General features: G+C 48.0%; 1 protein-coding gene across 4 annotated transcripts in view; it reads left to right on the forward strand.

The window, feature by feature from the left end:
• Window positions 1–12,688, forward strand: part of FUBP3 (far upstream element binding protein 3) — a 50,952-nt gene that overhangs the window by 13,093 nt on the left and 25,171 nt on the right. For all 4 annotated transcript variants that reach the window (XM_002915206.4, XM_019795280.2, XM_034664676.1 and 1 more), the window contains 2 exons: window positions 416–521; window positions 10,728–10,761. In XM_002915206.4, coding sequence (XP_002915252.1) covers window positions 416–521; window positions 10,728–10,761 — 140 coding nt within the window. The remainder of the gene's footprint in view (window positions 1–415; window positions 522–10,727; window positions 10,762–12,688) is intronic.

Raw genomic sequence — 12,688 nt, forward strand, 5'->3', positions numbered from 1 at the left:
GATCACGCCCTGAGCCGAAGGCAGACGCTTAACCGCTGTGCCACCCAGGCGCCCCTGGGGAGCTTGTTTCTTAAGGGAATGCTGTGATAAAAGCTTTTGAACGAAGTTCTTCGTATTGTTGACCTCCTTTATTTTTCTTCTTAGAATGCGGTATACCTGTATTTTAAGTGATGACTTAAAAATACTAATTTGTAGAAGACAAATGTTTGGAAGTATTTTATATCTAAAGACGTTAAGGCCGAGAGAAAATTCAATTAGCAGTGAAAAGTGTTTGTCCCCTTGGTGACAATGCCTTCCATTAATCTAGGTCAGGGGGAGAAACGGGGTAACAGGCCTTTTAAGAGGGCTCTCATCTTTCTCCCTCACATGGAGCCAGGATTTGTTACTGAGTATTTAAATCTGATTCTCTCTGTAGATTGCTGCTAAAATTGATTCAGTTCCTCACTTGAATAATTCCACACCTCTAGTGGACCCCTCAGTGTATGGATACGGAGTGCAGAAACGGCCCTTGGATGATGGAGGTAAGTTGCAGTAAATGTCTTTGCCTTTCAGATGGTAGCGAACCTGCCAGTTAAGTTGGAGGGCCAGCCATTTCCTTAACAGCTCTCACCAGCGTCTTTCTGAAGAGGAACGGTGGAGGGGGACATATTGGGGATGATTTTTCTCCGCAATTCTCCAGCATTTGAGTTCTTATTTGCGTTGATAATACAGGAATGTTTTCAGCTGAGCAAAAAGGTAAAAGACTCGCTCGGCTTTTGTGCATCAGCTCGCAAGTAATTTGACTGATTCGAGAATTTTGATGTAGCCCTCCGTTCTTCAAACACACGCATGGAAATTGAAGTTCCCACTTTTCTCCAAAGAAAAGCTCAGATTTGGTGCATGGCCCTGAGGAAGCCGTGGCTATATCCTGACCTTAAAGAAAGGGCAAGGGGGTAGTGACCTCTCGGCAGTCTGCTGAGCTTTTCACCGCTCCCGTTTATGGCGGGCTGTCTCCAGAAGCGCCCGTCTTTCCTTCGCTCGTGTGTTTCCTTGTTGGTTTCAGTCTATACCTTCCTTCAGCCCCCTTTGAAGAGCCTGTCACCAGCACCTTGGCCAAGAGTATCTGTCAGGTGTGTGTGTACGGAGAACTCGGACTTCCTTGATCACATTTGGTGTCCTGCAAAATACGACTGTAAAGGGAATCTGAAGTGTCCTAGTTCGCACATGAATGTGCCACGCAGCGGCTGAGTCTGCGTCCGCCGCCCTTCTGCCCGTCTGCCTGTGCGCCCGACCGTGCGTGTATGCACGCAGCTCTACAATGTATTGTTAAGTGGGAAAAAATCAAGGTACAACAGTAGATATGGTGTAATTTCCTTTATCAAAAAAAGTACGTGTTTTGATGTATGTAGAAAAAAATAGAATGTGGTGTGACTGGTTTCTCACATCTCTTAGGGGATCCGAAAGGGGAGATTGCCATTGTTTTTAAATGTGCTAACCTTTTTGGAATAACTGTATTGGGACACAGCGTGAAGATTTTAAGGGGGCTGCTCTCATCTAGGTGTCAAAGTTCTTGTCTATTTAAAGGAGCGCACACACACAAAATCTACCCCAGGGCCATTGGAGCTAAGGTGACCATTTAGACTGCTACTCCAAAATGGTACCCTGTGATCTCTTTATATTTGACCGGTGTTAGTGATTTCTTAGAATAAATATGACTGATTGCATTATCTGCATTTTTGCCGACCTGAAAAACTGTAATGCAAAGTGACCTTTTTACCTTTTCAGGGCAATCATGCTTCGGTTCCTCTTATGGGACATCGATACAGAAATAAAACTAAGTTGTCTGGCTCTGAGCACATGCCCCGGTAATGGACAGTCCCTCTGGCCCACTGTTTCCAGAAATCACGATCAATACCTTTCACAGCTCCCGCCTTGCTTGCACCCCCTGTGTGGCGGGAAGTGTCAATTCTGTGTGTACACAGCACAGGCGATCAGTGTGCCCTTTGCATAAAGAGCGCCTAGATGTGTGCCAGTGAAACCACAGGCACGGGGCCGACTTTATTCTCCCGTTAATCCACTGCACACCCATTTGAGAGAAATTCATGAAAGGCTCTGAGTTTACCAAGCAGGAGACCTCGGGAGCAGGCAGATGTAGGGAGGGAGTCACGGGTAAGTCCAGACTCTCACTTGGAACTCCCATTCATTACTCTGTGGTGTATATTCGCCTCTGTTTTGAGAACTATAATTTTTGCGTGTCTGCCTTTGGGGGACTGGGTCCTTGGAATCAGAAAACGAACACCGTGTCCCTTTTTCTTCCTTTAAATATGAAGGCTCGTTACAGTAGGGAAGAACTGAGAACCTTCCTGTCTGGGGCCAGCTCTCCATCTTACATAACAGACTGAAGAACGAGAAACTTCCCTCAGGCTTTTTACACTGGACATGACAGTTTGCTAGTGAGTCCTTTTCAGTGGAGTACCTTTCCAACAACAGAATCACGTCAATTGTCTTCCTCCAAGTTGGTCTCCACCTGTGGTGTCAGAGATGGGCCGTCGAGTTCAGAGAGAACTCTGGGCGTTGGGAGCAGGTTCAGGGCAGGCCGCGGTTGTCTTTTGACAGGGGTAATAAGGTCACTGGGCCATTCCCCTTCTCTTGGATAAGTAAATATGTGAATAAACGGGTCCTGTCAAGGACAGTGATGATCGTGGTTACCCGACAGCTTCCTAGGGGTCACAGTCGTGCTATTCCTGAGAGGAGAGATTAGAAAAGCAGAGACGAACAAGCAGGACTTCCTGCCCTTTTTTCTGAGCAATAAAGATTTCCAGAGGCTTCACAGTTTTTCATTTGTTTGGTTTGCTCGGGTTTTTTTGACAAGTTCACCAGATCACTTCATTAGCAGCATGAACTTTCTCACTTTCCTGGGAAGCTGGATTCTTTGACCTCTCGAGGGTTGAAGCTCAGTCCCCTAGAAGTTTCTGCAGGTGTTACTTGGGTCTGTCTAAAGTGCTTCAACTTGTAAGTCAACCAGAGAGAACCCTCGGAAGCCTCAGGCTTTCTGCAGGACATTGAAATTTGCAAACAAGTACACGAATAGGAGGACGAAAACAGGTGAAATAAGGGAAAAGATTTGTTTTTGTTGTAGGAAGGGACCGTTAGTTGTGTCCTGGGCAGTTTTGAACTGTCACGCTGCTGGCTTGGAGCCCAGCAAGAAGGGGTCAGAGCCCGGCTTTCCTTGCCTGCCGCGGTGCCCTGACTTGGGCCGAGCAGTCATTCCACTGCCCTCTGCTTTGGGTCGAGTCATTGTAAGTATTAGCATCTTCAGTGGGCACCCACACTTCATAACAGTCTTCGAGGTGCACCCTGCCAATTCGGGAATCTTCCTGCTGATCTCAGTGTGGTAGACAGCTCTTCCATCTGGTACTTTCTTTCTGCTACAGCTAAGCCCTCTCGCTGAAGCCAGTCTGACCAGTTCCATTCCTCTGTTCTAAGACCTGTGACAGCTTCCGGTAACCAGGGGGGTCCAGCCCTTCCTAACCTGCCCTTCTACTCTGCCCCCCCCGACCCCATTCTGCACTCTGCAGCAGCCTGGTCATCTCTTTCGTCTCTTTGCTCTTCCCGAAACCCATCTCACCTCCCAGCTCTTTACCCAGCGAAGTCCTGCTCGGTCCTTAGGTCTCAGAATTGCTGGGACATCCTCCCGAGAACGTGGCCTCATCCCCATCTTTCAACTTTCTTCAGTGCCTTGCGAGATGGCTCCTAGCCTCTCCTCTTGCCCCGTTTTTCCTCTCTCCCCTGTCCCCCCCTTCCCCCTTTGCACACACCCGCCTGACCAGAGAGTAAACAGGTCACATTCTGCTCTGAACTTCAAAAGCAGTTCATTTGTCCCCTTCCCAGGGCTCATGTCTACTTTACTCTGCAGATAGCAGGGTACATCATGTGTTTCTACTAGATTCTACGGGCTGTGTGATCTGGAGACGGGCTTTCTTTCCCCACCTCCCTTACGTAGTAGGTGGATAAACAGTTGATGCTGATGTTAGTGAAGCATCTGCCTTCGACTCAGGTCGTGATCCCAGGGTCCTGGGATCGAGCCTCGCATCAGACTCTCCGCTCAGTGGTGAGTCTGCTTCTCCCTCTCCCTCTCTGGTCTCTCTCCCTTCCGCTTGCTCTCAAATAAATAAATAAATAAATAAATAAATAAAAGTTTTAAAAAGAGAAAAGAAAAAATTTTGTGAAAAGTAAGATCCAAATCAAAGAGAGTAGTATTAGCTAAGAGGCTTAGAAGTGCAAATTTTATCTGAATCGGGTTGGCATAACTTTTCTTCAAGAACCATACAGCCAATTTTTTTAGACTTTCAGGCCATATGGGCTCCGCACCACCGACTCAGCTCTTCGGTCAGAGCTTGGAAGCAACCAGAGACAATCGGGAAGCACAGGAGGCAGGAGCAGGGCTGTGTAGCTGGCCCTCAGGCCCTCGGTGTCTTCGAGGTTTCTGTACTACCACCCCTTCTGACGTTCTCTAGATGGCGTTCCTGGCAAGCGAAGGCAGAGGTGTTGAGTGTGCTCTCGCATGAACCACTTACAGGAAGATCGGGACAGAGTAGCACTGTGGCCCCTGCCAAGTTTTGTTTCAGCATGTGTGGCCCAGGACAAAGAGAAGGAGGAAACAAGAATGAGGAGGGAAGATTTTTTTTAAATGCACACTTTGCAAAAGAGAAAAGGGATGAGAGGTGCTGCTGCTAGGTAGTGGGGACGGCCAGGGTTCTTGCTGCGGAGTGACAGGGGCACGTGGACCACTACCTATGGCCCGCACCACCTCTGGCAGGAGCCCGCAGGGCCCAGAGTCTCTGCTTTGAAAAGAGAGAAACAGAATCCAACACGTGCTGGTATCGTCCCTGAAGGAGGAGAATGACAGAGGCTGCAGGGAGGAGCTGAGACTAAACATTAGTCCCTGAGGCCTGGGGGGACAGGGCGGTGGGGGGGGCAGGAGTGTCGTCCAGCAGTAGTCTTCAAGCAGGCGGAGTGAAGACCCCCGGGGGGGGAGGGGTTTCCAAGAGCCCTGTCCCAGCTCTTGCATTTATGTGCCCCCTCTTCCCTAAAATGGATCTCTCGGAGAACGGGGTCTGTGCTGGAGACACCGTGCCCTTCTCATCTCCGTGTCCCCTGCCACATTTCCCTTTGGTTCACGGTGGCGCGTCATCATCCTCAGATGCCTCAAGAGGCGTGAGTCCAGGGTTCTGGGTGGGGCAGCCTCAGGCAACAAAGCATGAGTCTTGGTAAGAAATACTGAAAGGGACAGGATCGGATTTTGATTTTTATTCAGGTAGCAACTCATCGCAGAGATTCAGGTGGTCCCCTCCTCCCCGTCCGTCCATCTGTTTTAGGATTAAAATTTAGAAGTAAGTGGTCATTATGTGGGTGCATATTAACATGTATGTATAAGTTGGAAAAAGGAAGTGAGTTTTTTTTTCCCCTGGCAAAGTATGATCTGACGGGTTTGATGGTCGGCTTAGCCAACTAGATACCACATACAGTAGCTCGGGGTTATCCACAGAAACGAATGAGCTAAGTGTGTAGTGTCATGTTACAACAGAGACACAGCCAAGGCTTCTGTACACCTGTTACGTTCTTTGTACCTGGAAAGCTAGGGGTGACTTTTAGATGTTAGGTTAGGGGGGGATTTATAGTTTTTCAAATCCTTTTAGGAAATGCGTGCCCCTCAGTGCCTCTCTACCCTGGCCGGGTGTGAGACCCACCCAAGGAGCTTTTAAAAACACGTCCGATGGTACAGCCTCTCTAGAAAACTCCCAAAATTAAGCATGTGCTCGCCATTCAGCCCCCAGTTAGACCTGTTTATTCTCAAGAAACAAAAACCTGTCCACAGATCATTGTAGCAGCTTTATTCGTAAAAACTCCAAACTGGAAACAGCCCAAATGTCCTTGAGCAGGGGAATGGCTAACAAAATGGTACAACCGTACGGTAGAACACTGCTCAGCAACAAAAGGAATAAGCTATTCACACACGCAGCAATCCGGATGGATCTCCAGGTAGTTCAGCTGAGTGAAAAAAGCCAATCCCGAAAGGTGACATACCGTGTGATCCCATTTATGTAACATTTTTGGAATGGAGAATAGATTAGTGATTGCCAGGATGTAGAGACGGAGCTGGGGGTGGGGGACTGTATAGAATAAGAAAAGATCGCTGGAAGGAACCCAGAAGCCTGGATTCATTTTCATGTGGATAAGGAAACCAGTGCCTGGAGAAGTGGTTTGCCTGAGAAGGGGCAGAGGGAAGACTTGAACCTGAGTCTTTGTCTCTCGTGCCGTGATAGTACATGCTTGGAAACATGGGCTGCAGGGCGCCTGGGTGGCTCAATCAGTTAAGCATCCGACTCTTGGTTTTCTGCTCAGGTCATGATCTCAGGGTCGTGAGATGGAGCCTTGTGCTGGGTTCCATACTCAGTGCGGGGCCTACTTGATTCTCTTTCCCTTCCCCCTCCCAGTAGTGCACATGCACGAAGTCACGCTCTCTCTCTCTCAAAATAAATAAATCTTTAAAAGAAAGGGAAGGGAGGGGAGGGGAGGGGAAGGGAGAGAAAGAAAAAGAAAGATAGCTAGATAGCTAGCTAGCTAGATAGATAGATATGGGCTCCAAAGTGATAGAGCAGAATTTGAATCCCAGCTCTGCCATTTGTTAACTGTGTGACTTTGGGCAGGTTGCTTAACCTCTCTGAGCCTCTGTTTCCTCACCTGTAAAATGTAGTTAATACTGACCTCATGAGCTAAGGATTAGAAAAGTTCTTTTCAAACTTGTGAAACACCACTCACAATATTTCCATCACAACTAGTTAGTACACACACACTAAAACACATGTGTAGCTGGAATAAAAGCTTCATGGAATATATACCCTTACTGTATATGATACACTCTGTTTTCGATTTTAGTTTTTAATAAAACTGGTCATGATCCCCAAAATTGATGTTATGACCTGTGGTCTAAAGGAAAATAAGGCCCAGTGCTACAAACACATATCGTAGACCTGTTTTTCCTCTTAGTGTCGCTCCAGTGCTGCTCAGGTCAGGCTGTGGGCAGGCACTGGGACCGGAGAGGGGTGCGGATGGGGTTCCTAACTCCCCCACAGCCTTGGAGACTAGGGCAGGTTACTGCTTACGTGGAGCTTCCTCCGGGCCCTGCTGGGCTCTCATTCCCGAGGGCCAGGATGGCCTCGCACACCGTGTTACCCCCGGACTGGCCCAGTGCCCAGACCAGAGAGATGTGACTGGTGTGCCTTCACGGGGCACAGGCACTCTCCTGGGCCCTCCACCTCCCTGGCTGGTAGATCAGGCCTGGTGATAAAGTGTCTGTGTCCTGGGGCTCTTGTAGACCTGAGTGGGCTCCCAGGCGAGGCGCCTAGAACACTGCTCGCCAAAGCCCATGAGCCTGCAAAGGAGGGGTGCCGTTACTGAGAAGAGCTTGAGTTCCTTCTCACTTTTTAAAAAATGATAATTTGCAAAATTAGTGACGGATTACTTGCCTAAGGACTTTCGGCTGAACTCAGCAGGTCAGTGTTTTGTGGCCCCGGGTAGAGAGTTGCTGCCTTAGAACACAGGAAGCCTTTGTACTGTCCTTGGAGAAAAGCTTTATAAAAGTGCTTTGAAAACGGCAGAAATCCCTGCAGCTGACTGTAGGTATTACTGACCGTAACGGGGTCTTGGAAAGGCATTGCTCAGAGTTAGAGGAGCCGGGGAGCCAGGGACCGGTGCAGGATTGTTCCTGAAATCGACAGAGGAAGGTTTGGTTTATTTACTTGTTTGATCAGTTATATAAAAAGTGCTTATGTTTTCTCTCCTGGCCGACCCACTCACCTGCGTCTGGTCCGCTGCTCTGTGCCCCGGCCAGCGCGTGCTGTCTGCGCTCCTACGAGGAGGACGGGGGCTTTCGTTCCTCGGGCTTTTGTGAGGGGCGCATGGGGGTTAACTATTAAAATCGGTGCATGTTTTAAAGTTGGGTATGTTCCTCGGTGATATTTTGTAGCATTTCTTTAGGGGAAGAAAAAGGGAGACGTTTTTCTCCTCACTAGTGGGGGAAAATGTGTCCAGTGCCTTTTTTTTTTTTTTTGAAGATCATTATTGAAATTGGCAGAGTATTACTCCTTAGAAAAAATTTCTCATATTGTAGCATGAATCTTTTCTATGGGAAGCTCATTTTCCCCTAGCCCAGACAGCTTCCCATTATGTGGTGTGCCAGGTGAATGAGAACCACACCTGGGTGCGTGTGTGTGTGTGTGCACATGCACGTGTGTGTACTGGAATGGAGCCGGGGTGAACTTCTGAGGGGAGATGAAGCATTGTGGGCCGGCATGAACCATTAGTGGGAAATAGGACTGATTATATGCAGCATTTTGCCTTTTTTACAGTAAAATAACTGTAGTTACCATGGAATTGAACTTGATAGGTCCCCGTTTGCCTCCCTCGTCGGACCCCTCTTCCTTGTGAAGACTGAGGGGAATGGACGTTAGCCGCCACCGTGCAAGTGCCCAACGCCCCTCTATCTAACTGCTGGTTTTCACTTGTAGGCGTCCGATGGGGCCATTTGCACAGGGACTGAAACTTTAATAAATCGCACATTTCGGCCTGCAGGCACAGCATTTGCACAGGGAAGGAGGACGTGTGTCCTTTCTAAGAGTCCACCAACTCCGGGTTGAGTCGGGGTGGGAATTGGATTTCCTTCTTTGGTGTCGTGGCTCTCAGCAGGCCATCTCTCGGCGGGATGCTGGGCTGTGCGCCCCGCTCTTGCCCTTCGCGAGCTCCTCCCCTTATCAGCGAGGCACTGGGCACCTGTGACACGTACCTTACCAACAAAAAGGAATTGCCCTTTTTTGTGGGACAAGCACGAAATTTTAAATGGCTTTTGACCAAGAGCCTTTTGAATGTTCTCCTGAATCCCATCAAGTTCTTTACGGTAGCGTTGCCCTTTACCCTGTTTCTGTGGCTTTTCTGGCCAGAATATCTGAAGATCATCAGCCTTTTGACGTCTCTTGCCAAACAGCACCATGGGCCAGGAGCCAAGGTCCGGCCGTGTTGCCGTTTGGGGACCGGGCACCTCTGTGTTCTTGGCATGTCAAGGCATTTCAGTCTTTAGTCCGTCTTCAGTGTATTCTTGACCCCTGAGAGGCATTCTGACAGTGAGCAGGGAGACTGAGCTGAACCCTTGAGTAGGGACCTCTAACCAGACTCAAGGGCACTCTTGTGGACATCCTTCTTCCGCCTGTTTTTTTCCTACCCACTGCCTTAGATGGTGGACGGTCCTCTCGTGCACCATCCAGGGAGCAAGTGTGTGACGGGGACTCCTTGCCCAAGATTGTAGTTGAGCGGTCTTCACGTGGGATTGGAATCCTGAGCACCACCTATCCCAAGGGAGAGCATTTGTCACATTCAGACTGGAGATGCAAAAAGAAAATCTGAAGATAAAATAAAAAAAAAAAATTCTCTTATCCCTGAGAGAAGCAGGATAATAGTATATAATGTCAATATTTTGGCTGCAAACCATTATCTTGCTATTGATCCAGAAGAAATATGGTACTGACTCCATAGCCTCGTTTACTTTTTGCTAGCATTGTGTCTTCATGCTCTTTCTTCTTTTAAAATACCATGATCCGGTTTCTTTTCCTTTGTCGTCTTAGGACCAGCTCCCGTCCAGTCAGAAGGACAGGGTTAAGTTCAGGCAGAAAGAGGAGCAGTTGGGAGTCATAGATTTTAGATGTCAGACCACTCCACCCTTTGTTCGGGGCTGATGTGCCTGACCCTTCCCCGCTGATCTCCTGTCTGTCCTCCTCCTGACTTTCCCCAGAGACATATCTTTGAATGCTCTGGTTAGCACACTGGAAGGTCCATTCGGTTCCTCGGAAGACGTTTCAGATTTATACTTTTTCATTGTCCCCTGACTCTCTTTCTTGGGCTGCGTGTTCCAAAAGAGAAACAGCACAGAATCCTTTTTGCTGATGGCTGGTGAGGGAGACGCTCGTCAATAGCTGAAAGAGGAGAAACTGGAACAAAAAGCGTAGCTAAAGTGGTTTTGTGGGAATGTGATTATAGAGTTGGTTTTCATAAGAGGCTGTTTGGCACCGTTGTCTCTGTGAAATGGGCTTGAAAGGCACTTGCTCATTCGTAGCGGCCACTGCGTATGGACTGCTGTGGTGGGTCAACGAAGAGGCCCAAGGAAGGAAGATGCCAGATCCTCTCCTTGAGATGTTTATGTTGGGGGGGGGGGAGTGCCCTGTGGCCGGCAGGAACATATGTGCATGTTCTTAGTGACCACAGCTGCCACGGAGCAAGCCTTAACAATGCTCCCAGGCTAAGAGGTTAAACCTTCTCATTTGTTTGAGAAAGAGAAAGCGGGAACCCTCACTATCTTTACATAGAGTCTGGATCCAGAGCAGGAGGGAGGTGGGAAGGGAGAGGGATTTAGGCAGGCCGGATTTTCTCCCAGGCCTCTCAGCATGTGGACACGCAGATCAATTTCTTATCCTGCGTTCAGCTGGACACTGGGTTAGAGACTGTGTTGATCAAGACGTCCCCTCCTGTTTCATATCATGTAACGCATTCATTGCAGCCACTGAGCCTAAATTACTGTTTGCTTTCTTTCTGCCTTACCTCCCTCCCCCTCCCCAAAATGGTAAGAAGTCATGTAAGGATGGAGTGAGTTTATCCGTGCTAATGCTTTGATTTTTCTTTTCTCTTTCTCTTTGCCACAGTAGGTAACCAGTTAGGGGCCTTGGTACATCAAAGGTAAGCAGTGGGTTATGTTTTATTATTTATTGATCATTTCTAATTGTTTATTGATCCACCATCTGTATGAGAGTGTTAGAAAGTCAGAGGTTGAGAATGGGAAAAAAACTGGGGCTAGATTTCTGTAAGACTCAAGTTTTTTATAGTCCTTTCCAAGACAGCGTAAGCTCGAAGGATAAACGAACAGGAGGTATTAAAAATCAGCCATTATTGGGGCGCCTGGGTGGCGCAGTCGTTAAGCGTCTGCCTTCGGCTCAGGGCGTGATCCCGGTGTTCTGGGATCAAGCCCCACATCAGGCTCCTCCGCTATGAGCCTGCTAAAGAAAAAAATAAATAAAATAAAAATAAAAAAAATAAAAAAATAAAAATCAGCCATTATTGTATGTAAACTTAACAGACCTCTAGAGTGTGGGAGCTGCTCTTTTCTGTCCACGTATATCTAATTTAAAGAGAGAAATTTTCCATCCTGATTTGATGGCTTCCCCAGTGTTTTACAAATCCTTAATGCCTTCATTTGAGCAAAGGCACGCCCAAGAAGCATGCATCGTTGGGCTTTCACTAGATAAAGCTTGTGATTCTCCAGGAGTCGTGGGCTTGGGCGGCCAGAAGCCAGGCTCCACCCTATGCCTTTGGGGAGGGACTTGCCAGAGAACCTTGGAGAAGGGCCCAGTTGCTTCCCTGCCTCGGTTTACCCTCATAGCCTTCCCTTAAATATTGAGGATTTAGAGAGAAACAGAGACGTCTGGGCTTTAAAAAGGCCAGTCTGTAAGATAGGGTGTTTGTTGTCACAGTGGAACCCTTCAAAAAGAATAAAGTGTTCAGGAAACTGCCACAGTTTCTCTTCCCTCGTGGGTGACATTCTGTGTTGTGCGTCCGTTACTGTAACATATTATCCTCAATCTTCACCAGCAATGATGCAATTATACCCTCTTGTGTTCTACACAAATGTTTGGGAGTTTTTAGAAATCATCAGATCTCAGTTAACCAAAAGATTTAACCTGGGTTTTGTTGTGTTACTGGTTTGTTTTGTTTTTTCATGCATTAGAATAATTTAAATGATGTGGCAGTTAGTATCAAACATCATTTTCCTATAAAGCCGTAATGAAGATTTTACTTTCCCAAGAGTGTTCATACTTCGTACACTCGACAAGTTCCAGCCTCGCAGTCAGAATGGAGCTTTGTCTACCAGGGGGCCCAGAGCAGCTCCTCTTCATACATTCTTCCTCAGAGAGAGTCTGTTCCTGCCATTCCTGAGGGCTGTGATAGCGTTGAACCGCTTCTAGTAAATTCCACAGTCACACTTGCTGAGAACGGACGGCGCTACACACGTGAGCCGCAGTCTCGTGGCTGCACGCACAGGAGCACCGCCACCCTTCGCCACGGCGGGGGAAGCACTCCCCGCAGGGACCCCATGCCCTGTCTGGATGCGTTGGGCTCTCCGAGGCTTGGCGTTTTTGTCCTCGGTGTAACTGATTTAGGAAGTTGGAATTGCCTGATTTGGGGACGAACTCAGACATCCCAAGACTTAGAGACGATCTCTGCTCATGTATAAACCGGGGGAGGTAAACTTCTCGGGGAGAAGACTGTCTGCTCTCCTCGAACTGATATGGGGGCAGGGGCTGTCCATGCTGCTGCCCTTCTCCTGCGTGCCACGCTTTCCCTAAAAACACGCACTTGATTCGATCCCTTCCCTGATGGGTAAAAATCCCGCTGTGTGAGAGATGTTTAAAAATTCTTACCCTTTTTTCTTTTAAAACTACTTGCATTTAGCTTTCTCCTAAGGTACATGTTTAGATTTCATTGCTTTCTGGGGCGTTGGGCACATGGGATATGGTCCACAATACACTCTGGCAAATTGGAAGTTTTGTTTGAAAGAACCAATGCAGTAGTTGTTTAAAAAACCCAAACAAAAACAAAAAACCCAGCA

The sequence above is a fragment of the Ailuropoda melanoleuca genome, chromosome 7 (genome assembly GCF_002007445.2).
Source record: "Ailuropoda melanoleuca isolate Jingjing chromosome 7, ASM200744v2, whole genome shotgun sequence".
Lineage (NCBI taxonomy): Eukaryota > Metazoa > Chordata > Mammalia > Carnivora > Ursidae > Ailuropoda > Ailuropoda melanoleuca.